This window comes from Pelecanus crispus, chromosome 5, assembly GCF_030463565.1.
Source record: "Pelecanus crispus isolate bPelCri1 chromosome 5, bPelCri1.pri, whole genome shotgun sequence".
NCBI classification, from domain to species: Eukaryota; Metazoa; Chordata; class Aves; order Pelecaniformes; family Pelecanidae; genus Pelecanus; species Pelecanus crispus.
The window spans coordinates 51,054,759-51,082,629 of NC_134647.1; the positions used below are offsets into that span (position 1 = coordinate 51,054,759).

The 27,871-nt window shown below is 46.9% G+C and overlaps 1 protein-coding gene across 1 annotated transcript in view; it reads left to right on the plus strand.

The window, feature by feature from the left end:
• The window catches only part of COLGALT2 (collagen beta(1-O)galactosyltransferase 2), a 61,408-nt gene extending 33,744 nt beyond the window's left edge, over nucleotides 1-27,664 (plus strand). Inside the window, exons 2-12 of the mRNA XM_075710608.1 lie at nucleotides 8,083-8,193; nucleotides 9,930-10,047; nucleotides 10,802-10,936; nucleotides 15,409-15,613; nucleotides 21,101-21,220; nucleotides 21,701-21,777; nucleotides 23,682-23,788; nucleotides 24,629-24,761; nucleotides 26,081-26,208; nucleotides 26,727-26,933; nucleotides 27,388-27,664. Of these exons, the coding sequence (XP_075566723.1) occupies nucleotides 8,083-8,193; nucleotides 9,930-10,047; nucleotides 10,802-10,936; nucleotides 15,409-15,613; nucleotides 21,101-21,220; nucleotides 21,701-21,777; nucleotides 23,682-23,788; nucleotides 24,629-24,761; nucleotides 26,081-26,208; nucleotides 26,727-26,933; nucleotides 27,388-27,664 (1,618 nt within the window). The remainder of the gene's footprint in view (nucleotides 1-8,082; nucleotides 8,194-9,929; nucleotides 10,048-10,801; nucleotides 10,937-15,408; nucleotides 15,614-21,100; nucleotides 21,221-21,700; nucleotides 21,778-23,681; nucleotides 23,789-24,628; nucleotides 24,762-26,080; nucleotides 26,209-26,726; nucleotides 26,934-27,387) is intronic.
• Nucleotides 27,665-27,871: the final 207 nt, after the last annotated feature.

A 27,871-nucleotide genomic window follows, 5' to 3' on the forward strand; every position in this document is an offset into this window, starting at 1 on the left:
GGTCAACTGCGTCCTGGCCAGCATGAACAGAAGTATAGCCAGGAGATCAAGGGGAGGGGTTATTCCCCTTTTGCTAGGCACTTGTTTGATCACATCTGGAATACTGCATCTGGTTTTGAGCCCCCTTGGTGAAGAAAGATGTTAACAAGTGTGAGCAAGTCCTGCAGAGATCCATGAAGATGATGAGACCATGAAGTTGATGAGATGTTGGAGAATGACGGGTGAGGATTGTACTCCTTGGTAGCAAGCTCACCTTTCCTCTTCCTGTGGACTTGCACATATCTTCTTGTAACTCCTGCTTGGTCTTGACTGCACGAATGTTTCAAACTGATCCACTCAAAAAACATGATTGGAACCTGACGCCAGGCCAAGAATAACGCTGATGGACTCAAACAATAGTACTGTGCTCACCAGCCTGCTTTCAAAAATATAGCAAAAAAAAAAAAAAAACCCCACACCCAACAAAACTAGGTGCTGCCTTAGTCTAAGGGCCATGTGGGCTGCTAAGCTGTGTTCTTGGTGAGCTAAGTGGAGCTGGGTTACGGTGGCCCACTCTCCTCACCCTATCAAGTGCATACCATGGACCAGTAAGGATCAGAGGATGTGGTAAAAACATTTTTCCAGGAGAGGCAAGCTAAACAATTCTATGAGTCTAAGTAAGGAGGGATGATAACATCTCTTATGTGGTGTGCTCTCACCATCAAACTTACTTGCAGGACATGCAGAGAAGACCCGTTGGCCTGTGCTGCCTCTCTCCACTAGCACCATTGTAGGAGGAGTTTGGGCAGACTGAAATTGCTTTTCTGCAGGTATTGGAGGTTCAGCTTTACCTCATCTGCTGTAAGCCTTTTCCAAGAAGAGTCAGCACAGGACACTGCCAGCACAGTGTCTTCCATGTGATGCTTTCTTACCTTCAGTTTATCATGAACAGTCTCATCCCATGGCCTTGTCTCACTGTACCAAACATGGCACAAGTGTTAGGTGCTTTTTCTGTGTGTCTCAACCCTTCCTGACTGTCATCACCCAGGGAAAGGACAGTCAGTTTTCCAGAACTGGGGAGATGTGCACCATGGGCAGTAGACCACTAGTAGTGGTGGTGAGATCTGCAGCAGAGATGGCCTTGGCATCTTGAAAATGGATTAAATGTCCCCCACAACGTCCTTCTCTCTAAATTGGGGAGATACGTATTTGATGGGTGGAATGTTAGGTGGATAAGGAATTCGTTGGATGGTTGCATCAAGAGGGTAGTGGTCAATGGCTTCATGTCCATATGGAGACTGATGTGACGGGTGGTGTCCCTCAGGGGTCCATACTGGGACCAGTGCTGTTTAGTATCTTCATCAATGATATAGATAGTGGGATTGAGTGCACCCTCAGCAAGTTTGCAGATGACACCAAGCTGAGTGGTGCAGCTGACACGCCAGAAGGACAAGATGTCATCCAAAGGGACCCAGACAAGCTGGAGAGGTGGGCTGTGTGAACCTCATGAGGTTCAACAAGGCCAAGTGCAAGGTCCTGCACCTGGGACGGGGCAACCCCCAATATCAATACAGGCTGGGGGATGAAGGGATTGAGAGCAGCCCTGCAGAGAAGGACTTGGGGGTACTGGTGGATGAAAAGCTGGACATGAGGCAACAATGTGCGCTTGCAGCTGAGAAAGCCAACCATATCCTGGGCTGCATCAAAAGCAGCGTGGCCAGCAGGTCGAGGGAGGGGATTCTGCCCCTCTGCTCTGGTGAGACCCCACCTGGAGTGCTGCGTCCAGCTCTGGAGCCCTCAGCACAGGAAAGACATGGAGCTGTTGGAGCAGGTCCAGAGGAGGGCCACAAAAATGATCCGAGGGCTGGAGCACCTCTCCTACGAGGACAGGCTGAGGGAGTTGGGGTTGTTCAGCCTGGAGAAGAGAAGGCTGTGGGGAGACCTTATTGCGGCCTTCCAGTACTTAAAGGGGCCTATGGGAAAGATGGGGACAATCTTTTTAGCAAGGTCTGTTGTGACAGGACAAGGGGTAATGGTTTTAAACTAAAGGAGGGTAGATTTAGACTGGCTATATGGCATTCTGTGATTATATGATTCTAAGAATGAACAGGGTCCAACTGGTCCATACAGCTGAGTTGGAGCACTGATGTTCTGTGTATTTGACTTAGAATCATAGAATGCTTTGGGTTGGAAGGGACCTTTAGAGGTCATCTAGCCCAACCCCCCTGCAGGGGGCAGGGACAGCTTTAACTAGAGCAGGTTGCTCAGAGCCCCAGCCAACCTGACCTTGAATGTTTCGAGGGATGGGGCCTCCACTGCCTCTCTGGGCAACCTGTTCCAGTGCTTCACCACCCTCATTGTAACAAATTTCTTCCTTATAGCCAGTCTAAATCTACCCTCCTTTAGTTTAAAACCATTATTCCTTGTTCTGACTTCTTGAAGTCCTACAAACTGTCTGTTACAGAAGAAGTGCTTGTAACAGGGAATATCCTGACATGCCTCTTAATGGCTTGAGGAGCTCTTGCTGCCAGTGGGAAGTCCTGCTCGTATTTTTATTTGCCTGTTTTTCTTGTGCAGGGTTGGTGGTTTTTTTTTTTTTTTAAAAAAAAAAAAGAAAGTGGGGCGGGAAGTGCCTGTTTTTCCATACAGTGGTATTGTAAACACCATAGCTGCTATTTTTTCTGGGGCAATAAATAGGTGGACTGGTTTAGATATTACAATAGGAGTAAGTGTTGATTTTGTTTGATCTTAAATGTGAATTGTTCTGAAACTAATAGTGATAATTGCTTTTGAGAATGGCTTGGGTTGTTTGGGGTTTTTTTTGGTTGGGTTTTTTTTGAGGCTCAAAGCTGGAAAAACAAAGGTTTGCCAAATTACTAGTCATAGGGCATGTTTCATCCAGGGCGTGACAAACTTTATTGCCTTTAAGAACTTTTGGGCTTAGAAATGCTGCTGGGTGGATAGTCCTGGAGACTTCAGTCATTTATTTGTGCCAGAGCTTTGTCTCATCAATGTCCTTGTAAAGGTGTACTGGGATGTGTGTTTACCTTCTACATAACACCACCATTACAGCCTGGGCAGTAAAATGCTGTTTTTCTTCCAGCAGTTTCCTTGTGGGTAGAGCTAGAGATTCCTGCAGCCTCCCATTCATGTGTCTTCTGTCTGGAGTTTGTGAGCTGTTGGGGTCTTCTGGGGTGAATTTTGCCAACAGCGTGCTGCCCTACCAGGAGCAGGGTAGAGAACCCAAGGTGTGGGGTGTCTGACTGTTGGGAAGCTCTTTCCCTAGGCAGCCCTTAGCGCAGGGCAAGGTCAGGTAGTAGCAGGTTTTGGTGTGCTGTGCCCTTCTCTCAAGATGGTGGTGTGTCCATGCAGTAAAACTTTTGCGGTCTGACCTTACAGGAACTGGAGACAAAGACATGATAGAAGGAGCATCCTTCAACCCCCATGTCTTGCCTGGGGAAGCAAAGAAGGGCTAGCTATTGAGGGCAGCTAGCTTTTGAGAGCAGAGCTGCAGTAACTCTGTCAACCACCGTCTTTCAACTTTAAGGTTTTTTCTCGTCAAAGTTTTGGGCTTTATGACGCACCTCTGAGTGATTGAGGAAACAGCATTCTCTCATGTTAATAATCTTCTCTGAGGTTAAATGAATTTTTACTTTTTTTTTTTTTTTTTGTCAAGGAAATTATATTTCATTTGTGAACTTTGGATCTTGAGGTACTTAACGCCTTCTTTGCCTCTGTGTTTAACAGCCAGACCAGTCATCCCCAGGGTACTCAGGCCGCTGCGCTAGAGGATAGGGATGGGGACCAGAACGGAGCCCTCATAGTCCAGGAGGAAGCAGTTAACGACCTGCTACACCACCTGGATGCTCACAAGTCTATGGGGCCGGATGGGACCCACCTGAGAGTACTGAGGGAGCTGGCAGAGGAGCTTGCCAAGCCACTCTCCATCATCTATCAGCAGTCCTGGTTAACAGGGGAGGTCCCTGATGACTGGAGGCTTGCCAATGTGACGCCCATCTACAAGAAGGGCTGGAAGGAGGACCCGGGAAACTACAGGCCTGTCAGCCTGACCTCAGTGCCGGGAAAGATTATGGAGAGGTTCATCTTGAGTGAACTCAACAGGCAAGTGCAGGTCAACCAGGGGATCAGGCCCAGCCAGCATAGGTTCATGAAAGGCAGGTCCTGCTTGACCAACCTGATCTCCTTTTATGACCTGGTGACCCGCCTGGTAGATGATGGAAAGCTGTGGATGTCATTTACCTGGACTTGAGCAAAGCTTTTGACACCGTCTCCCATACTGTTCTCCTTGGGAAGCTGGCAGCTCATGGCTTGGACGGGCGTACTCTTTGCTGGGTAAAAACCTGGTTGGGTGGCCAAGCCCAGAGAGTTGTGGTAAATGGAGTTAAGTCCAGTTGGCAGCCGGTCATGAGTGGTGTTCCCCAGGGCTCTGTTTTGGGGCCAGCCTTGTTTAATACCTTTATCAATGATCTGGGTGAGGGGATTGAGTGCACCCTCAGTAAGTTTGCAGACGACACCAAACTGGGTGGGAGTGTTGATCTGCTGGAGGGTAGGATGGCCCTGCAGAGGGACCTGGACAGGCTGGATCGATGGGCCGAGGCCAACTGTATGAGGTTCAACAAGGCCAAGTGCCGGGTCCTGCACTTGGGTCACAACAACCCCATGCAACGCTACAGGCTTGGGGAAGAGTGGCTGGAAAGCTGCCTGGCTGAAAAGGACCTGGGGGTGTTGGTAGACAGCCAGCTGAACATGAGCCAGCAGTGTGCCCAGGTGGCCAAGAAGGCCAACAGCATCCTGGCTTGTATGAGGAATAGTGTGGCCAGCAGGAGCAGGGAGGTGATTGTCCCCCTGTACTCAGCGCTGGTGAGGCCGCACCTGGAATACTGTGTCCAGTTTTGGGCCCCTCAATACAAGAAAGACATTGAGGTGCTGGAGCGTGTCCAGAGAAGGGCAACAAGGCTGGTGAAGGGTCTGGAGCACAGGCCTTATGAGGAGTGGCTGAGGGAACTGGGGTTGTTTAGCCTAGAGAAGAGGAGGCTGAGGGGAGACCTTATCGCTATCTACAACTCCCTGAAAGGAGGTTGTAGTGAGGTGGGTGTTGGTCTCTTCTCCCATGTAGTTAGCGATAGGACAAGAGGAAATGGGCTCAAGCTGTGCCAGGGGAGGTTTAGGTTGGAAATTAGGAAAAATTTCTTCACGGAAAGGGTAGTCAAGCATTGGAACAGGCTGCCCAGAGAGGTGGTGGAGTCACCATCCCTGGAAGTGTTCAAAAAATGGGTAGACGTGGCACTTCGGGACATGGTTTAGTCTAGTCTACCCTTAATTGGTTTAGTGTGGACTTGGTAGTGTAGGTTGATGGTTGGACTGGATGATCTTAAAGGTCTTTTCCAACCTAAACAATTCTATGATTCTATGATAAGGGAGTAGCCAGGATAACACCAAGACTAACTTGACATGTACACAGCTGAAGCTTCCCCTTTCCCTCCCCAGACTGTAGCAAACCCCTCCACATCTCCCCACTGATCTTATGCAAGGTTAGAAGGACTCGGATGAGGCTTGCTGAGGGAAATAGGCACATGCACCTGACTCTGTGGGATTTGTGTGCTTACTTTAAGGGTTTGTAGGATCCTTAAGACTAGCCTGGACCTGGCAAAGAGAATGATGTAAGATGGACTCCGATGTTCTTCAGGATGGCCACCATCATCTTTGCTTGGTTTGCATGATGCCTAATTGCAGTGTGGTCCCACTGTATGGTAGGAGCTTCTTGGTGCCACTGCAGCTCCAGTGATGACCATGAACAAAAAAACATTTTCACAATTCTCTGGTATTTTAGGAATTTTGGAGCCATTGTTCACTGACTGTGCAGCTGAAGTGTGGGAGGAAAGCAGAGCAAGATGAGTGAAATGCGCAATGGTTGTGGGAGGCCCAAGCAAGTGTGCTAAAGCAGGGGCTTGAGTGGATGAGCTGCAATCCATAAAATACATGGAGCGAGTTTGACTTAGTCTGTTCTACCAAGTCAGCACTATGACTGTTTTAGTCCAGTTACAACATCCTTGCAAGCTAGGTTTGCAGTACAGTCTGACCCAGGGTCTTGGTCAAAAGCAAACCCTGAAGTTACAGCTAAACCCAGCATTGCTCTGTTGTAGGAGAGCAGTTAACAGCAAAGAAACCAGCCTCCATTTGCTTGCTGAACTTCCATTATTTATTGTTTTAATAGACAGGAATAAATATTCAACAAATAAGCTTCCTGTCCTTAAGTGATTGTGTTCTTCCGATTATAAATAAACTTAAAATCTGAATTCTTGATTCTTTTTTAATTTAAACCAGGCTAAGCCCCATGGGATTGATATCTTTTGCTTGCATGAACTAGAAAGCGTTCATACCCTGATTCTCATCTGGAGGATCATACGATGACTTGGGGTGGAGGTATTTTCCTGAAATAGCTTGGAGTGGCTCTAGGGTTTAGAATGTTCCCCCTTTCTCCCTTCTGTGTGCCCTCCCCTAACTACAGGTGTCTCAGCTTCAAGTAGGGCGGAGGATGCTGTGGGAAATGCCTCGATGGAGGACAAAATAGGCAATTTATAGCAGTTGATGGGGGCTTAGCACAGCCATTCAGTGTCCTCCCCTTAGGGATGTGTTTCACACCATCTTTGCTATCTCTCCATGGGACCTTTTGGGAGTATTTATACTCCCAGAAGAATATAAAGGGATCGTAAATTCTCGGTGGAGCTTGCAGAACTGTGACTGCACAGGCCACGTCCTACCATGGGAGCGTGCTTTCCCATCTTCTGGCCAGGAAGAAAACGAGCAGCCCTTTGGCTTAAGGGAGTTTGCTGTGGGATCTGCCATGACCACATGAGCAGCCAGGTGTTGGATGTGCAAAGGCCTGGTCCCAGGGAAACGCATGCTGGAAAGGAGCAGCTGGGATGTGACTTGGCGCTCTCGCCCTGTAATGTGAATGCTTGAGGATCCCAGGCGGACATGAGCTTGTGGCTCCTTTGGGAGCGTTTCCATGTGATTACTGTCAGAGACATGATCTCTCCATCCTGTTCCAGTTTGTGCAGCTACACTACTCAACCCTGAGGAAAAAACATTATTCAGATGCTGCTTTCAGGGAGGATGGCGGAAGCCATAGAGGAAGCAGGCGGGTTTCTCCCAGCCCGTTGTTTGAGACTGAGTGCTATTGCAGTGCTTTAACAGAACCTAGCATCTGTGCAAAGCTCATCCTTGTGTTTTCACAAGCTCATAACCTCTGTGTCAGGAAACAGTAAGACAGCAAGCTGCCTCTCTTTGCGCTGCAGTCTTGCTGCTTGCTGGCTATAGCACCGTAGGGGGAGGGAGGTCTGATGCTGATCCTGGTTTATGTTGAGCATCCCTGTCTTCGCTGCCACCTCTGTGCTCAGCTTGGCCATACAGAGGGCAGTTCTGAGGGCCTGTGCTAACTGCAGATTGCAAATTGTAGGCAAGTGGCTTCCTAGGCCTTGGCTATGATTATCCGTGCTGTAGAGCAGTGAGTGAGGTGTTCCTTCTCTCTGCTAGCAGCATGTTAGCGAGGGCTCCTCTCCGTGTCTTAGCAGAGCCCCCAGTCCTGGCACAAGTGATTCCACCGTAGGGTGAGGCAGCGGTGTACACGTGCTCACAGCCGGGCTGTGCAGCTTAAATGGTGGGCTGGCAGGACGGTACAGCAAGCAGAGCAAAATCCTGGTGCTTCTAGAGATAGGACCCTTGCGGTTAGCTTGCCTTGGGCCGTTCATCTTGAGATGGCCTGTCTTGTCTTTTCCAGTGGATGAACTGAACAGAGAGTTCAGTCCTGTATCTGATGGGAAAGCTGCTGTGATTCCTGTGAGGCCGGAGGAGATGAGCGAGAGGGGCGCGGTGTGCAAGCATGCCTGCGTTAAGGGGGTGCTCTGCTGCGTGCCTTAGCAAGGGCTCGCACACCTGTGGAGCTGCCCTGAGTTCAGCCAGAAGCCAGATGCACCTGTAAGAAATAGGTTCTGCTTCTGTTTGACTCATTTACCAGCTGGCAAAAGGCAAAGGACCTAAATCTTGTGTTAACAGGCCTCCTCTGTGCTCTCGTTTTCGCAGGGCAGCCACTGACCACAATGTCGATAACACCACAGCAATCCTTAGAGAGTGGCTGAAGAATGTGCAGAACCTCTACCACGATGTGGAGTGGAGGCCGATGGAAGACCCCCAGTGAGTACTGCACTGAAGGGCTGACTGAAGCTGTTGGGTGTTTATGTCAAATTTTCTAGGTTTTCTGTTTTCAAACCAGGAGATGTACCACACGTCCAAGCATTAAAATGTGAATTTTTTTTGTGGGGTCTGTCCCATTAAAATTGTGTTCTTACAGAGCCCATAAAAAGGTCTCTGACTTCAGTGAAGCAGCTCATGCAGAACTCTGGAGAAGAAAGTGTTTTTTCCAGTTACTTAGCATCTGCAGCTGTTCTCTTTGCATGGTAAACAAATCACATCAAAAGCTACAAGGAATAAAAACTGTCATTCTTTATTTGCAAGGAAGCAGAGAAATCATAGCCCATTCCCATAGTGTCTCTGAAAGGTCTGTCTGGGACATCAAATACTCAGTAAGTTCTGAGCCAGGGAACTAGATTTAATTCAGTGTATTATGTCTTTGTATGACTTGCAGGATCACTGCTTTGAAATATGATGTTAGGTGTGTTGGGGTTTTCTTGCTTTTTTTTTTTTCTTGTCTTTTTCTTGTCTTTTTCTTGTCTTTTTCTTGTCTTTTTCTTGTCTTTTTCTTGTCTTTTTCTTGTCTTTTTCTTGTCTTTTTCTTGTCTTTTTCTTGTCTTTTTCTTGTCTTTTTCTTGTCTTTTTCTTGTCTTTTTCTTGTCTTTTTCTTGTCTTTTTCTTGTCTTTTTCTTGTCTTTTTCTTGTCTTTTTCTTGTCTTTTTCTTGTCTTTTTCTTGTCTTTTTCTTGTCTTTTTCAAGGTCAACTGTTCCTTTTTTGTTCTGTTTTCTATTTCTTCCATCAGGGAAAAGCACATCAGTTTCCCCTTCCTTTAGGCTTGCTTTTATTTTCAAGGTCCTCAGTGCAGTGGTGGGGCATTTGTGGTACAAACCCACAGGGAATGCTTGTTTTATTGACATTTTTAATCCTTTCATTGGAATTGAGTTTTCTTAATCCTGTCAAGCTTGGCTTTTCTAAGTTCTGTAAAAAGTTTTTGAAATTCTTAGCTCCTTCGCTGGCTTATGCTGGCACTATTTCAAAGTCCTGAATTTTTATTCCACATAGGGATCTGTCCCTGAGTTTCCTTCCATCTTTGTTACAAAGTGTTTGCTTTTTGGACCTGATCCTGAAAACAGAGACATGTGCATAACTTTGCTCACATGATTGGGCTCATGGGGTTGGGTGTTGGGTGTTTGTAGATTTAAGAGCTGTTATTGGGATGTGTTAACAGTTACTAATAATGCCCAGCCCCTCAGGGAATCCAAATTGCCTTCATCTTTACATCCTCAGCTCTGTTGATTCTACTGGGCTTAAGGAAGCTGCATTTATAGTTTTAAACTTAAAGCCTTGCGGAGGACAGATGACTTTTTACCAGAGGGTCGGATGAGGTAAATTAGCTTCAGTTCATTTCAGTGGGGTAAACTCTGGTTACATCAGGTGAGGGCCTGCCTCTGCAGAAGAAACTCCTAGTTTTGATAGTGCTATTTTGCTTGTGGCCTCTTGGTTGGCAGGAAGGGCTGCAGTGCTGCTTGTTCTCCAGTGCCCTGTGTACACATGCCAGCATGAAATTTGGAATCGTTCTCCCTCAAAACCTCGCCTGTGTTGCCTGAGGTGACTCTAACACTGTTTTTCTTTTGGAAAGAAGGCAGCAAAGGAACTCTTTTTCTTTTCCCTTCCCCCCCGCCCCCGCAATAATAGGGCCCAGACATGGCTTGCAGTCGCTTTCTTTTTTCTTTGCTAGGTCTTACCCAGAGGAAATTGGGCCAAAACATTGGCCAAGCTCCCGATTCACTCATGTGATGAAACTCCGACAGGCTGCCCTGCGCGCTGCACGAGAGAAGTGGTCGGACTACATCCTGGTAAATACAAGGTTTGATTTATTAACTGTCCTCAGGCAAAAGCTTTTCAGGTAGTCACTCTGATACTTGAGGCTGCCGAAAAGTTCCCTCTCCATCGAAACACAAAGCTCTCTGTAGTGAGATGCTGTGTGCCGTTTCTTGGTCTGATGAGCTTTGCAGCTAGGGGGTAGGTCCCTGGGTAAGCCCGAGGCTTTCTCCACAGGGGTCAGGATTGAGTATAGTCCTGGTGGTGGGTAGGTACCTGCAAGGGTCCCCCACATTGAAACCCCACCTGTTATTGATGAAATGTAAGGGAAATAGTTCAGCAGAACAGTTGTGGAAAGATGTGTGCCTTTGGTCACTACAGCGGCAGTTAATGGTAGTGTTCCCACAGCCTCTGAACAAGGCGAGGATGTGAGGCCAGTTTTTAAGAGTTCTTCTTGATCCTCTTCAAAGAATAAACCTGCTCTGAATTTTCAGCAATGTTACTTTCCCTCACAGCTCCCTTACCCCTGTACTGGAGTAACGTTCTGTGGAGTCAGAGGGAAGCTCCGCATCTTTTCCCATCTCATAGCTTTGTCCTAGGGGCAGCCACTCCTGGGTTTACCTATAACAGTGATGTGCCCTGCGGTATCAAAACTACCAGCTCAGTGCTTTTTGGTTTTTTTGCCAACCTCATGCCTCTGACTGCCTTGTTCCCAAGAAAGTGTCAGGGGAAGCAAATAATTTCATCTAATAACAAATTTCTTTTTCTCTTTCCCTCTTCCTTCTCTAGTTTATTGATGCAGATAATTTACTGACCAACCCACAAACCCTGAACCTGATGATAGCAGAAAACAAGACATTGGTGGCACCAATGCTGGAGTCTCGCTCCCTCTATTCTAACTTCTGGTGTGGCATCACCCCTCAGGCAAGTGACTGCGTGAACGGTGCCGGGTGACTGTGCAAGCTGTGTTTTCAAAGGCCTCCTGCCTTGTGTCTGTGAAGCAGTGGGCATTGTTTCTGTTCTATGGGCTTTCCTGTTCGCCATTGTAGTGTCGTTTTTCTGAAAAGAAGCTGCTGTAGCTCTGAGGCATGTAGAGGTGATGTTGGCATGTAGTGAGGATAGTGGTGTCATGCAGTCATCTCAGCTTCCTCCTCTCTCAGCTGTGGCATCCCAAATCTTGGGTGGGTATCTTTGGGAAAGGACTGTACATTTATAGGGAATCTGGGAATAAAGGCAGAGAGGACATTGCAGTCTATAAATGTTTTTCAGGCTTTGTTTTCTAACCAAGCTCTAGGTATGAGCAAAAGTAATACATGTCTTGCATTGGGTGTGCAGGCGCACGACTGAAACTTGCCTCCTTATCTGAGATTCCTCACTTGAAAAAGCTTAATCTGGAGGAAGCTGAGCTTGCTTAGCCAAAAGTCCTTGGAAGTGATACAGTCCCACTAACTACATAAAAAATACTGATATACACACAGTCACACGAGAATTTATTTGAGGTGGTTCCATATGTTTGTGTAATGGCCTTAAAATTGTTGGTACATTATTTTAGATGAGCTTTCCTGTATAGTGATGCTAATCTTGACAGGAGTTTGCTTTTCTTTGTACAGCTCTCCATTGTATATAGGTTATTTTTCACACAGATGAATAAGATTTATGTAGTGGGGCAACACCCTTTGCCTTGAAGGGAGTGTGTGTACTCAAGTATGTATGTAAAGGGTACTGGTGTAAAGGACAGAAGCGCTGAGCCTAGAAATCAGAGTTTCATGTTACCTTTTCAAATCACATATGCTACAGAAAGTATAAGATACAAAAATGTTGTATAGTAGAAGTAGCATTATTTTTAGAGTCAGAACAAGGTTGAGTTATCACTTTACAAGTTGATCCACATCATTGTGGTGTTTTGACTCTGGCTGGTAGGTAAGCCAGAGGCAAGTAACCCAGTCGCTCGCTCACTCCCACCCAGTGGGCTGGGGGAGCAAATTGGAAGGGCAAAAGTCGGGGGGGACACCAAACCCAAACCCGAAAGCAACCCTCATGGGTTGAGAAAAGGACAGTCTAATAAATGAAGGGGGAAAAAAATCCCCACACAAACGAGTGATGCAAAAATAGTCACTCACCACCAGGAGACCGATGCCCAGCCATTCCCCGAGCATTGGCTACTTTGGATAAACTTCCCCCCACAGCGTTACTGCTAAGCATGATGTTATACAGTATGGAAAATCATGTTGGTCAGTTGGGGTCAGCTGTCCCAGCTGTGTCCCCTCCCAACCTCTTGCCCACCCCCAGCCTACTTGCTCTGGGGGGCAGAGTGGGAAACAGAGAAGGCCTTGATACTGTGCAAGCACTGTTCAGCAGCAGCTAAAACATTGGCATCTTATCAACACTGTTTTGGTCACCGGTCTAAAATACAGCAATGTACGGGCTGCTATGAAGAAAATTAACTGCATGCCAGCTGAATCCAGTACAATCACCTTGACCATAAAAGGGTTTTAGTAAGACAGTCAAATATATAGAAGGGCAGATCTATTATCACAGTCATTTTTTGCCTTTTTTTACTCTTTTCTGTTGAAACATCTTGACTAAGCTCTAGATGGGCTTTCCAAGACATTCAAGCTGAAATGGGGACTGTAGTTAATGCTTTTTTCTCGCAGGTAAGACTCAATAATGAGATCAGCTTTTTGATCTGTTCTCCAGTCTGCTGGTGGCATGTGTTTTGTCATCCTTTGGGGAGGCAGGATCCTAAGCTGCATGTCTCCTAGAATAGGAAGAGGTTTACTCTTCCCTTGAAAATTTTCCATTGTTGCCCATGTTTGCCCTGGAAAGCTTCAAGATTTCCTTTTTTCTTCCATGCCTGAGTCTTGTGTTTTCTTCTTTGTAAAGACAAGCTTGCCCTGCATAGACAAATGTGTTTATGCCTAAGCTATGCATACATCTTTGAGCTTCCCTGGGGCACGTGAATAGGAGTACTTTAGAGATGCTCCACGGTCCTGCCCTTCCCTACCCTCTTGCTTTATTCTAGAGAGCTAACCAGATACTAATTATTGTCATTACTGCTGGACTGAAACAAAGATCAAACTCCATTCCCCCCTTCTTCTGGTGTAAAACATCATTCGTCCTTCCTGGTGTTACCAAGGACAAAAGTAGGGACTACAGGCAGGGTGAAAACAACTGTAATGTGTTGGACCAAAGGTCTGTCTGATAGCAGTGGTTTGTAGCAGATGCCTATGGAATAGTATAAGAACATGGCAAACAAGTGAATGAGACTTTCCCAAAATATTTTTCTGTCCTCTGGCAATCTCCTTCTGTAGGATTTCTTGAGGAAGGTCTTTGTCTTTAAAGCGCTCGGTGATTTTTTTTTTTTCCCTCTTTTACAGAAATCACTATCTGAATCTTTTTTTGGCACCCACACCATCTTATGGCAAGGAGTTCCACAGTTCAGACTAATTGAGTAAAAATAGCAGGAAAAGATCCCGAACTTTCTAGATTCTTGGGAAGTAAATATATACATAAGAAAAGGGGGGTGTGTGGGTGTGTTTGCTTGTTTCAGTTTTTGTCTTAATATGGAGATATAAACTTCATAGCGAAGGCATTGTCCTTTAAGTTTTTAAGGTTAAGTCTTGAGACAGCCAGGTTTTCCACTGATGTCAGTCAGCATTGCTCCACAGGCTGAAGTGGATCTCTGCCTGTGTGCACCAGCCTCAGCGCTGGCCCCTTGTATTACCTCTCCGGTAGTAAGTTTCCATCATTACCAGCATTAACTGAGAAAAGGAGAGGGGGAAAAAAACTAGCAGCAAATGCATCTTGCAGAATTTGGTGAAAAAAGCTGCTCAAATGAAGAGGAAAGTTCCCACTTTATTTTTTCTTTTCTTTTAGTTACTGCTTCTTGTTTCTGTGCTCGCAGTCCTGCAGCTTCATTCTCTCAGCCTTGCTCTCCCTGGGGACTTGGGGAGGGAGTAACAGCTGGAGCACGCCCTGAAACACAGCCTCTGGCACTGAACAACAGCAAGCCAAACCCAGCTCCAGACAGTTTGACATTTAGTTGTCATGAAGGTAACCTTAGGAGAGCATGGCAACAGTGCTGACAAGTTGGAGTCTTTCTTGACTACACATGATTTATGAGCAGTGAAAAGCCCCAAAACCCCACAGTGAGTGACTGGAGGAAGAAAGATTAGTTTCCAGCATCTTTCACCTGTGGGCATTCTCAGATGTCTGTTAAAGGTTGAATGTCTTAACCCTTCCTTCAGTGGGAATGCAAGTAAGGTTGCTCCTTTTCATGCAAATGAGACTGGCTGGGTTTGACATGCCTTCTGACCATACTGTGAAGACTAGATGTCTGAAGGGCAGAGGGGAGGATCAGCAGATACATAAACAGACAAATGCACCACACCATGCTTCTACAGAGAACCAGGGTAAAGTGGTTCTGCAGTGATTTTCTCAGCCATTGCTAGGATGTTCATGGAAAATATAACGTAAAAGTAACTTTAACTTATTTTAGTGACTCATCATTTCTGTAAAGACCAGAATCTACCCTGGATTCAACTGTCATCTGTGACCGGATGTCTCATTGGTGTGTTAGGGTTTTCTTTCTGGAGGAATTCAGTGTATTTATTTCCAAATCTGATAGCTTTAGACATACTGCATCTGCAGAACCAGCTGTGAGTCGCACAATGTGGGTGTTGCACCCACAGTGCTGGAAGGCTAGCGAAGCTCGTGGTTACGGAGAAAAGAGCTGACTGAAGTGCCTCCCCCAGACAGACTCTGTGGGGATAGCTCAGGAGTGAGTATTAAACCTGCTTGCCCTGGGGTGGAGGAAGGAGGGATTCTTACACAGCTGATAGAGACTGAGATGTTGCCTTTGCTGCAGTGAAGCAAATGATTTTTTTTTTTCAAAGTCATGGACAGAAATAATTGGCAGGTCCTATTCTGCAAGACATTGAATGTCCTTTGCGCCTGTTGAACATGGAGGATGTCATGGATGCTCCGCGCTGGATGATCTTAAAGGTCTTTTCCAACCTAAACGATTCTATGATTCTATGATTCTATGATTCTATGATTCCAGGATCAGACCTGAGAGTCTATGTGCAAAAAGGGTTTTTGAAGAGCCAGAAGAAAATAGTCCGAGATTTGAAACTCTATTGCAAGGGAGTTTTGCAATGGAAAGGCTTGGATTTCCAATAGCTGCTAAAAAGGAGAGAGAAGGTCAAACTTTAATCTTTCTGGTGGAGATTGTTTCTAAATACTTGACTGAGCCCTTTCCAAATCGGAAACACTTAAAAATCTGAGGATTGAGCACTGATCCATCTCTGGGGAGGGCTAAGGGTGAGAGCTTTGCTGGGGAGCATCTATAAAACAGAAATCTCTTGTAACAAGCAGCCCCCTCATTGTGATTGCAGGGCTATTACAAAAGGACCTTGGATTATCCCCTGATTCGGGAATGGAAAAGGACAGGCTGTTTTGCTGTCCCGATGATTCATTCCACGTTCCTCATTGACTTGAGGAAAGAGGCCTCCGCCAAGCTGACGTTCTACCCCCCCCACCAGGACTATACCTGGAGCTTTGATGATATCATGGTCTTTGCCTTCTCCAGTCGCCAAGCAGGTATGTCTGAAGCCTTTGCTGGGGAGGATTCACTAACAGAGACATGCAGACCTCTACTTTTGAGCTCACAGGCCAAAAGTCCTGTGTTGACTTTAGTGGTGAGTTAAGACCCTGTTCCCTTTCCTCTTTCAGATCTGGTCAGGGAGCAGCAAGTGACTAGCAATGCTAGCTAGCTTCAAAGGACACAGGAGCCATTCTTGGAGTGGGGGCAGTGTTTCAGAGACAAAATGTGTGACATCCACCCTTGATTCGATAGTAGCGAACATAGGTGAATGCTGTGAGAGTGGAAGGTATTCTGAAGTCTGTAGGTAAGGTATCTAAAATCACCACTTCCAGGAGATCCATGAGGAAGGGTGTGAGGGCAAGAGACTCTTTTTAAAGGTAGCAGCCCCAACTTGCTTATCCACAGTGCTGATGACACTTTGCTTCATGGCAGCTCAGCAGGAATTGTCTGAGAGGTAGGGGTTTTTGTTTTGTCTTTTTTTTTAAAGCAAAATCAGTGCAACTTTCAGGGAAATGGTGTGGAGTCTGTGGGCTGTGCTGAGAGGAAATCTCTTGCAGGCAAGAGCAGGTTAGAGCTGGTAAGTGAGCGGTAAAATCTCTGCATACTTGACATTGTATCCTTGGTACTTTGGGAGAACCAGTCGAGCACTGAGCTGCCTTGAGATCCTTAGGGTACAGCTGAGGGAAAACGTGTACCACTCTGGCTGATACCAGGATCAGTTTCTACTGGACAGTGGGAGGATTTCAGTTAGACCTGAAATACAGGGGTCCTTTCAGGCCAAGTCACAACCTCAGTGTCCTCTTCCTTTGTCTGGAATGGCTGTTGGTGTTTGCAGAGAGCTCTGGGTGTCTTGGGGAAATCACTGTCTCTTAAGTGCATGGTACTGCTGCTACTGCTGCTTGTACTTGTGGTGAGGGTGTTTAGTCCCATTTATTTTTGGAGAGTGGATCTGGTGGGTATTCTGTCTCCAGCAAAGTCCTGACTCCCAGACCTGTATGTAGCAGCGTCAGAGCTGAAAGGAGCTCCTGGGAAGGCTATGGTTGTAATGGCCATCTGTGTTGTTCTTTGCCCTGCTGTGTTGAAAAGGGGAAAGTTTGGGGCCTTATAAGGGAAAAGGCACTGATGAAACCTCAGCAGCACCAATGGACTGCACTTCTGTTCAGAGCTTCATGACTGGTTTGCTGACTTACTGAGGTGAATCAGTAGGGAAAAGTTGTTTGTGGGTCCTCTGAGTGATGCGCAGTTGGTGTTACCTGTCTTCTGTTTGTAAAAGAGGCAAAGTTAAGGTGAGAAAGAAGGGCTGTTCTTGGGGGACAGACAAGCAGAGAGAAAGTGAAGTGCAGAAGTACAGCTTCTTCTTGTTGGCAGTCGCTTCTGCAGAAGAGACAGCCTGAGAAGACTGCCTTTCCCACCGTTACCAGACCAGCACAGCAGCCACCAGGTGTTTGTAGCTTTCCTTTTAGCGATGTTTCTGGTTTGAAGTTCTTGACAGCACTGAAAAAGATGGTGTCGTCTTGGCAGACTAAGCAGGGCTTTTTAAAACTCTGCTAAGACTAAGCAGGGGCAATACAGCAGAAGAAGTTTTTGAGAAGGGAAAGAAAATAGCCCAAATCCTTCTGAAGGCCGGTTTTGCCATAAAACAAAGCAAGGTCAAGGGACCTGCACAGGAGATCCAATTTTTAGGAATAAAATGGCAAGATGGATGTTGTCAGATCCCAATGGATGTGATCAACAAAATAACAGCTATGTCCCTACCAACTAGCAAAAGGGAAACACAAGCTTTCTTAGGCGTTGTGGGTTTTTGGAGAATGCATATTCCAAATTACATTCTAATCGTAAGCCCTCTCTTCCAAGTGACCTGGAAGAAGAACGATTTCAAATGGGGCCCTGAGCAACAACAAGCCTTTGAACAAATTAAACGGGAGATAGTTCATGCAGTAGCCCTTGGGCCAGTCCGGGCAGGGCAGGATATTAAAAATGTGTTCTACACCACAGCCAGGGAGAATGACCCTACCTGGAGCCTCTGGCAGAAAGCACCAGGGGAGACTCGAGGTCAACCCCTAGGGTTTTTAAAACTCAGCTATGAGAGGATGAGGGGCATCAAATGGGAAAGACAAATGAGAGAGGAGAGGCAGCAAGAGCTGAAATCAGAGCCCTTGGGAGGCAGAGGTGAGATGTAAACTTGCAGGGCACCTTTGGGGGCCCTGACTTTCAGAGTCAGGACATCGGTATATTGGCTCCAGAGGAGAATTGAGGTTTAATTCTGGATAGCAATGCAGGCTCCTTCAAATCTACCTGCCCCACTTGTTTCCTCTGACAGCTCTTCCAGAAATGCAGCATCCAATGAGTGTCGTAACTGCATTGCATTAGCTCCAGCTGCTTAAGAAATATTTCAGGGATTCAAACCCATCATTTTTTCCTTCCCTCCTAGAACAATTTAGCTTTTTCCAGCACTGACCCATGGCATGAAAGGCTTTGCTTCAGCAGTCTGGCCCATTGATCTGCTCAGATTGTTGGCTTGTGTCCTGGGCTGAGTTTTGTCACGCAGGATAAAAGGATGACATCCAAGTTCAGCAATGTGAAAAATATATGGACTTTGAGGTAAACGTCTCTTTGGAGTAATTTCGCTTACTTCCCTGAAGTCATAAATTATGTTGGCTTTTGTCCAGGCCAAGTACTGCACTTAATGCCTCAAATCAAACCATTTTCAACAGTGAATCTACTTCTTGAAGCAACTGTTTTGTGATGCTCCAAAGAGACCGTCCCACTTCTGCTGCGAGGACGTGCCCTGTGGTGGGAGTGCTGACTCGGAACAAAACTTGGTGCAGGTGTTTTATTGACAAAGGTGGACTCTGTAGACCCCCTTGCGCTCGCAAGACAGCATTTAGCCAGCCAGATGTCCTGAGCTTCCTTTCAGCCTGAGGCTCTGAAGACCTAGAGCCAGCCAGCAGGAAGGTCTGGTCGCAGGGATGGGGGGGGAAATTTAGGTTGCCTAAATATGGCTGTGGGTTTAGGGCATGGCTGTGAATCCTGGTCGCTGCCTTACAAGGGCTAATGGTAATACAAGCATCTCTAGCTTTTCTGTCCCTTGTAGCAATTGTTTATTTCATTATAAAAACAGAGCTGGAGAGCGAGTCCCTGTCCCCTTTTTAAAGTAGCTTTACCATTTTAAAGTAGCTTTTATCCCAGAAGGAACAGAAATACCAGCATGAATCTATGCAGATTAACTGTATTTAAGCCAGCGGAAGATAAGAACGGAGATCAGTGAGCCAGATAAGATTAGTTGATTAGATCAGTGCCAAATCCATTAATGTCAGCAGGTAGTATTTTTCATTCTGCCATTTACCTAAATTGCAACTGACAGATGAATGTGTTTTGGCAAGTAGTGTAGCCAGCAATTTACTTGCAGAATTTAAAATGGTAGAAACACTGGGGTCATTAATGCAGACAATTCTGCTCTGCTGAAAATACCAGGGATTAGGAGGATTTATACATGAAAGCATCAACACACCAGGTAGTGTCTGCTTTTTGTTTATTGCCTGGAGGGGGGCGGGGTTGTGCTCATTTCATTTAAAAAAAAAGGGGGGGGGGTGCACAGAAAAGCTTATAGGCTAGCATTTTTCTTTACATCTGCTTGGCCAGTTGTATGGGTTCTAGCAGGCTTCAGGTTGTGGTTAATTAATAAAGGATCTTACCAGAACTCAATGAAAAACAGCAGATATATTTTTCCTTGGTTTCTCTGGATGTAGCTTTTGAGTGTGTTGCCTGATGTGATATCAGGCCCAGTGCTGCTGCAGTTACAGCCGATAATGAGCAAGTGCTTGGTCAGTCCAGAGGGAACAGCATTTTGCTGATCACAAGTTGCTGGGACATTCCCAGTGAAGAAGCTGAGCAGTGGGGTGAGTCTCCCCCTTGCAAAGGCACCTGCTCTGAGGAGAGGCTTTGCATCTTCTCTTTGTTTCGCACCTTCAGATGCAGCTCCTTGAACACGCAGTTGTAAGAGCTTTTGAGTAGAAGGATATTAACGTTATCACTGCTTTTTGAAGGCATCTTTTCTCCTTGCTGGTGTCTCTAGGATTTTCCTCTAATCTTCAGGGCACTGTAAAAAGTAGTCCTGGAGAGGAAGGGGCCATGTTTGGTGGTAGACTAGGCACTTCCAAGACGGTTATCCTGTACATTCCTCAAAGTCCTTTGCCAACACAGGTGAAAATGTCTATTTTCTAGCCAAAGCAAACACAAGCAGGAAGATGCTTGACTGCAAAACTCAGAGTGAATCCCTTGCTAGGCTAGTAACAGACTCTGCAGCTATACTGATGTCTTGGGCCTTGCAGGTTCATCATGTGTGATCCCAGGGTAGCTGAACTGCCTGGGTCTGCATTTGGCCAACTGTGTGCTGTTGAAGCTGAGGATCAGACTTGGCTCCTCCACCCTGGAAGAGTCATTCCATATTTATTGCAGTCTGACAGAGAAGCCTTGCAAAGCTCAGACAAAAGCTTCCATCACCCCTAGCCATGCTGGGTTGGTTTGAATTTTTCCTTCTCTAAGGCTGCCTGCTCTGATAGACCTGCACCCCCCTTTCCCCAGCGTGCAAGGCAGGGCCTCCTCTCCCCGCAGAGGAGTGGGGTATCCAGTAGGACTGCTTCCCTTTCGCCTGAACTGCTTCACCCCTCGCAGCTGTGTAACACGGGCAGCCTTCCTGTGTTGCAAGGGGGAGTCTTGCCCACTCATGAGTGGAAATGCCCCCACCCTTCACCCTGAGCTTTGAAACCTGTGTGTTTCCCCTACCTTTGAGCCCCATTTTTCCCCCCCTAGTTTGGAGGCTGTTGCTGAGCCCTGGGTCTGTGCAGGGAGAGAGGCCCCATGTCCCAGGATCCCTGCTGCTTCTCCTTCAGCACGTCTGTAGGTGGAAGCTCATTTGGCTCCTGTGCCAGCCGTTGCATCGCTTGAGGCTGGCTTACGCGGAGGGTGAAAGCCTATTCCTGCTTTTGGCTCTGGGTCTGTGAAGGGATTGTCAGGTGAGGTGCCAGGTCTGAGCAGTGCAGGTGGGGTTTTGGGGATAGGGGTTTCTGTGGTACTCCCCAGTTACCGCAGTAGCCCTGCTGTATCAGACACTGCTTTTGCTAAAGGCAGTTCTGCCCTCTGCTGTAGGATTGTTTTCATAGCATGAAGGCAAAGGCCAAAGATGACCCTTTCTCTGGTCTAAGAGGGGGGTTCCCAGTCTCTCCTAGGAGAAAACTGATTGCAGTTACAAATACCTGCTGTTAGGGAGCAAGCAGGAATTGGTTTCATAGGAGAGGCCACTTGCTGCCAGCCAAATAAAACAGAAAATGGCCCTGTGAAGTTTTTGAATTGTTCGCTTATGAAGCAGAACTTCTTGGGACTGAGGTCCTGGCGTAAGTTTGATTGTGGCTACGTAGCAACAGAGCAGCGAAATCCGCAGGTAAAAGACCTGACTCTACTTCCTGTTTTTCTGTGATCCCCAGGAATACAGATGTTCATCTGCAACCGTGAACACTATGGTTTTCTTCCCATGCCCCTGAAATCGCACCAGATGCTGCAAGAAGAAACTGAGAACTTTGTGCACACACTAATCGAGGCTATGAGTAAGTTGCTATGCCCTGCCATGATGGACCCCCCCCAAGTTAGTGTTTGTAGAGCTCTCCTGCCAGCAGCCCAGCTCTCTTCACCTTGGGAGTTTACATCCTGATCTGAATGCTCTCATGCCTTTTTGATATGCAGTTTTCCATTTTCCACTACTTTTCTACCTAGAGATGTAATCACTTGATGTTCGGGTCAACCCCATTCACAAAACCTCTTAACTTCCCCGTATTAAATGCAAAAATGCATCTTTAATATGGAACGGATTCTGCAGAACCTCATTTTTGTCATGAGGTGTGTCTGGCACGTGGCTGCTGGCTTCTGCTTTGTAACGTGAATGCTTTCTGCTACCCACTCCTGCACTGACCCCATATTGCAGCTCCCTGGGGCTTTTTAGGCCCAATGATGAAAACACCTGTGTTTATATGTTATATCAATACAGCTTGTACACGAGGATGATGCTTGGGATCTCTCCTTTCTTTCAGTCGATCGTCCTCCCATTGAACCTTCTCAGTATGTCTCTGTTCCTCCAAAGAACCCTGACAAGATGGGATTTGATGAAGTAAGGAACCTATTTTGCTGCCATTGTCTTGTCTTCCTATTTGTCACTTAGAGGACTTGGGTTCTCCCTGTAGCTTAGCTTCTAGCCGTTTCCCTTGGAGTATATTATCTTTTCACACCGTTAGCTCTTCCCCAATGACTTAAACTTTTTGCAAGGAGAAAATAGCCATCCTTATTGGGGACAACTTCTGCTGAGCTCAGGGAAGCAGAAGGGAAAGGGCTCAGGGAGTGTTCTTTCCCTCTGGCATTTGCTGTGGAGAGCAAATGAGGCCAGTCAGGTCTGTGGGAACTTAATACCTGCTACAAGACCCCTGATCAGAAGTGCACGTTTGTGTGCAAGGGCAGTGCCCAGCAAATCCTTGCGCTTCTTGTCTTGATGGTATGGATGTTTTAATCCAGCCAGGAGGAGATGGAAGAAGGAAGGCTGAAAAACAGGTTATTTAACTCCCCAGTGCTTGTGCTGTTTCCTCTACATCTGACTCTGCAGAGCAGCTTGGCAGTCCTTCCATTCTGTGACAAAAATTGGTCATTTGGGAAACCTCTCTGGCTTTCCAGTGACAGAAGGGAAAAATTTCTCTCACCTGAGAGATACACTGGAGAGCCTGGAGCAGCTGGGGGAGCCAGGCTCGCAGCTGGGTTCTAGCCCAAGCTGGGTATGTCCAGGAGTGGCGAAAGTCATGTGTGCTGTCTCCTTACTGTGACAGCTTTCCCACTGCCCTCCTTGGTCATCCCATTTTTGCTATCGCCATAAGTTAAAGTGAACTAGAAAGATGGTTGCTGACACCGGTAGTGCCTCAAGACCCCACAGAAATTCCTGTCCCTACTCTGCCTCACGTTGTGGAGAGAGCAAGCATTGAGGGGAGAAGGCTGGAGAGGGATCTGCTGTGCTTTAATTAATCAGTGCCTGTGTTATTCACAGAGCCAGCAACCCCTGTGTATACAGCTGCCAGGGTGGCAGTGGCACCGTGACCGAGGGAGTTGTGGTGATCAGGGGAGCCTTTGTTTTCTTGGTGTATTCTGCTACATCTGTTTATATGACTCGCAAAGTCTGAACCTGATTTGGCTATGTGTGTTTGAGCATCTGTGTTTAGGACACAGCTGGTGTAGGTTTTTTCCATGTTGTCCTCTGTGGCTGTGCTTTATTTATCCAATTTATTATTTTTGCATTTGTACTGACCTGGAATTTGGTCTGCTTCTTACTGGGATGAGGTTTTGCTCCACAGGGTACAAGGCTGCACTTGTCTGCCTGGGACTGAAAAATATCCCTGACCCTCTGCAGTTTACCTGCAAATGAGGGCTTCAGTCCTCTGCCCTCCACCAGAGAGTCTGTCTCCTCAAGGCTTGGAGCGAGCCCTGCCCAGACATCTCTGTTCCCGGTCTTGGCTTTGGCTTTCTGCTCTGACAGGGGTAGCAGCAGATTTTCAGTGCCCAAAGTAATTATAAAAATCCTCTCTTTGCTGTGTCCTCATACTTGGATGGTGGCCCCACTGATAATCCTAAATTCAGGCAGTGGCAGCATTGTGGGGAAGCATGTGGGTCAATGTTCCAGTCCCCAGAGGGACTGGAGCTGGACATGGCCATTTTGCTCTGTGTTTAATATAAATCAAAACATCCTGTATCTTTGGAAATTATTGACTTGGCTGTAACTGGTCTTCTCTTATCTTTATTCATCCTCAAAGAGCAACTTTCCCTGTAACATAAAACATCCATAAAAAGCCTCTAACCTTTCAACTCAAAACCAGCCCCAATTTTTTTTGACAAATTCTAAGCAACCTGGAATAAAAACTCACTTGGTATTTTAATAAGATCCGCTTTTCTAGTGCAGTTGCTGGAGAAGAGTGGATCAGGACTCCCTTTTTTCCTCACTCCCAAGCTGGGAGGCTGATGTCTTTCTCTTCTACCCAGATTTTCATGATCAATCTGAAGCGTCGGAAAGACAGGCGGGATCGGATGCTGCGGACTCTCTATGAGCAGGAGATTGCAGTTAAGATAGTGGAGGCTGTGGATGGAAAGTGAGTTTTGGCTGGGGTTGCTGATGTTTGCAAAGAGTGGGTTGCTGATGTTTGCAAAGAGTGGGTTGCGTATAACTGCTTAACACCATCTCTTCAGATGCCCTGGCCTCCCTTCTGGTGGGGAAGGGTGGGCTGACGGGAGAGGTGAATACCACTTTTATTTACCTAACAGTCTGTTTGGGGCAGTTTTGCTCTGTTTCTTTCTTCTTTTGCTATTAGTCAATCTCTAACCAGTGCGGTGTGGGTCAGACTAAGATGAAAATCAGGTTAAAATCATACTGATTTCTGTGAACTGTAACACTTGCACACAGTTAACAGGAGTCAGCAGTGAAAGCGTTTGAGGGCAATTACCCTTGGCAAGATTGTCCATCCTAGTGCTACAAAGCTGTTGTGCTACAGTGTTAACCCTGACACAGCCCTTTCCAAGCTTACTCTAAGGTGTGTTAAGACCTTTTTATAATGAGAAATCAAGGCAGAAATTTTTGGCCTGGGAGTTGCAAAAAGGCCTCAGGAACCCACATGCCACCTAGTGGTCTTTGAGACTTGGGTATCCATCAAGACCTCTTGGAAAAATCATCTAAGCCAAGCACCTGACAAGTTGATGGTCCCGCAAAATGGGGAGAGTTGGGAGAGTTAAGGATATAATTTGTCAGCTTGATTTAGAAATGTAAATCAAGAAGTTATTTTTTCTCTGTGTGTTTGAGCAAAACAAGTGCAGGAATTTCTCCAGATAATGGCTTTTCTCTGAACATCAGCAGCGTTTCCCATGTCGCGCCTGTATCTGATTTGAATTTACTTTTTTTTTTTTTTAAATGGTGATAGATATTCTCTCTTTCTCAGAGCACTGAACACAAGTCAGCTCAAAGCTCTCAGCATCGATATGCTCCCGGGTTACCGGGACCCATACTCCTCCAGGCCACTAACCAGGGGAGAGATCGGCTGCTTCCTTAGTCACTATTACATCTGGAAGGAGGTAAGGAGTTTGTGGGTGCCTCAGGGTTCCTGCAGGAAGGTGTTGTGGGCGGGCGCAATAGAAAGGCACACAGCCAGTTCTAGGGCAGAGCATCAAGTACAATGCAGGTTTCTGGAAGTGTAGGATAGAACTTTTCCTTGGTTTATAGGGGATCATGCACAGGGGTTTTCTTGAACACAGTGTTCAGCTTTCTCGTCTCTGCTTTCCATTTGCTAACAGCTCTGAGTGATTTTTATCAAAATATTTTCATGACTGTTTTTGCAAACCATCCAATAGCTTGCTTGGAGCAACTTTGCTTTGGAGAAAGGCAAGAAGGTTTTGAAGAGTTAAAATGGTGTTAAAAAAAACTCCTGGTTTTTTTTCCCTTGTTCTGCATCTGGACTGAAGCAACTTCCAGTAACTCTGCTGACTGGCTTTTTTGAGCTGGCACACCATAAGTATTCTTAACAGTAGGGACCTCTGTTACCGGAGAGAAGAGATCTTGTCTGGGTGGTAAAAGCTGTAGCTTCCATCTGTCCCTGGTCACCTGGGGAGTGACACTTGAGAGGATCTGGGCTGTGTTGGTCAGAGATGCTGAGTTACACAGCCCAACATCAACAGGAGGGATTATTTCAAGTAAGGTGTGGTGGAGGCAGGGAGAAAGACTTGGTACTAAAAGAAGACTGGGCAATGGCAGTGATTACACAAATACAGACAGCCCTCTGCCTTCAGAGGTGTTAGTTGCAGCACCTCGCAGGAGGGCAGGGCATTGATCCAAACAGCCTAGAGCCAGCAGGAGTGAATTCCATGCTAAGAAGTCAAGCCTATGCTTTTGGGCTTGAGACTTCTAAATCGCTAACAGTCAGATGATAACATGGGAACCTACATGCAGGATGCTGTTGCATGTGTGTTCTCTAAGTCATCATGGCCAGATTTTGGATATGCTGGACTGTCCTCCTTCCCAGACTTCAGGAACACTTTCTTCCAATAAAGAGGTTTTTCTGAACAGCAACTTTGGCATCAAAGGCTGCTGCATGTTCCTTTGAGGAGGTGGTTGCTGTGGTCATGCTAGGTGGTAGCTCATGGGTTCTAGATGGTGCAACACCAGATGGAGGGTTTTTGTAGGTTGCAGATGCTCAGCTGGAAGGTATTTTCGGGACCGTACTCACTGGCTCTTGCAGTCTCTCCCAGCTGAGCTCTGAATCTGGGAGCGGTTCTCCAGCCTACCTACCTGCATGGTCTAGAAGGCAGTGCCAGGTCAGGATGACCCCAGGAATTTCAAAGTGCAGGGAGTGGCCCATGTGTGCCACTGTGATCACTTCTGAACCCTCTTGTTTCAGGTGGTGAACAGGGAACTGGAGAAGACGCTTGTTATTGAGGATGATGTGCGCTTTGAACACCAGTTTAAAAGGAAGCTCATGAAGCTGATGGATGACATTGAACAAGCCCAACTAGACTGGGAGCTTATGTACGTAACTGGCCCTCAGCCATCTGGGAACTCCTGGGCACACAGGGGAGGTCAGCAGCACCTGCTGTGTCATGATAGAGATGCAAGTTAATGCTGGTGTGCAGGGGAAGGTGGCAGAGACTTCTCAGTGGCTCTTCCCATCAGGACAGATCTGCCTTCTGGGGCAGGCTGATGCTGGAATGCTCATTGGGTACCACTGCTGCCCTTTGTGGGCAGCGTTTGTTGATCTCAACAGTGTCTGGAGATGCTACTGTGACAGGGAAACTGACACAGCTCAATCCTGAGACTTGGACCATGTCATCTTAGCTCCCTTATGAAGTCTTCCACCGCTATACCACCCACTGGGTTAAGACTTGGATGTCTGGGAGTGGGGCACGATAGAAATCTGTGAGCCTGGTCAGGGATTACTTCTTGGATTGACCCTTTGCCCTTCCCTGGTTGACATTGAACAGTCTTGTGGTCCTAATTGCTGTAGATTCGCTTTGGTTCTAATTTCCGTGGTATTTTCACCCTTTAAGCTACATTGGCCGGAAAAGGATGCAGGTGCAGGAGCCTGAGAAAGCAGTTCCCAATGTCATGAACCTGGTGGAAGCTGACTACTCGTACTGGACCCTGGGGTACGCAATCTCTTTCCAAGGGGCTCAGAAACTCATCGGAGCTGAGCCTTTCAGCAAGATGTTGCCTGTAGATGAATTTCTGCCAGTCATGTACAACAAGCACCCTGTGTAAGTAGGATACCTTCGTTGCTCGGGTTGACATGAGCTGGATCTTGCTGAGTGATCTTAAGCCAGATCATGTTGATGTGTCTCACTTCTGTAGCCTGGCTGGCAGAGAACAGGGCTACTCCTTGTGCTTTTTGGTTGTCTGCAGCAGAGCTCCTGACACAACTCAATGGAGGTGACAGACCTGCTGCAGAGGGGTTATTGTCCCTACCTGGTGTAGGGCTTGTGGGCTGGTTCTGAGACACTTGGCTATCGGTGGTAACGGAGGCTTTGGTTGTATAGGTGGTGTGGTTGTAAGGCACGTGGTTCTGGCTGTAGAGAGTCAGACTCCACCCCAGCAACTACCTCTACTCCCTGGGACCTTTTTGCTCGGTGGATCGGCTTGTTTCTCACACTTACAAGCAGTGGCACTGATGAATGTTCACTCTGTTACTGATGATTTTCCTCTTTTCTTTAGAGCAAAGTACATGGAGTACTATGAGTCCAGAGACTTGAAAGCCTTTTCAGCAGAACCCCTGCTTGTTTACCCCACCCACTACACAGGGCAGCCAGGCTACCTCAGCGATACAGAGACCTCTACAATCTGGGACAACGAGACCGTGTCAACGGACTGGGACAGAACACACTCCTGGAAATCCCGGCAGCAGGGCAAGATCCATAGCGACGCCCAGAACAAGGATGCCCTGCCTTCCCAGTCGTCTCTCAATGCGCCGTCCTCCAGGGACGAGTTATGACTGCCTGCTTTCCCTGGGACTCTGTTGACAGCTGAACCTGCCTCACACTTTAGCTTTTCACCCTTGAAAGTTGTAGAGCAGCTCTTCATGTGGTCTCCTTCCCACTGCTTCAAATGGCAAAGCACTGTGGTTGGACCTGACAACTAACCAAGCCGCGTAGGACTGGGTGGGAGATGAAGGAGGAAAAAGAACAAGTGTTCCAAACTG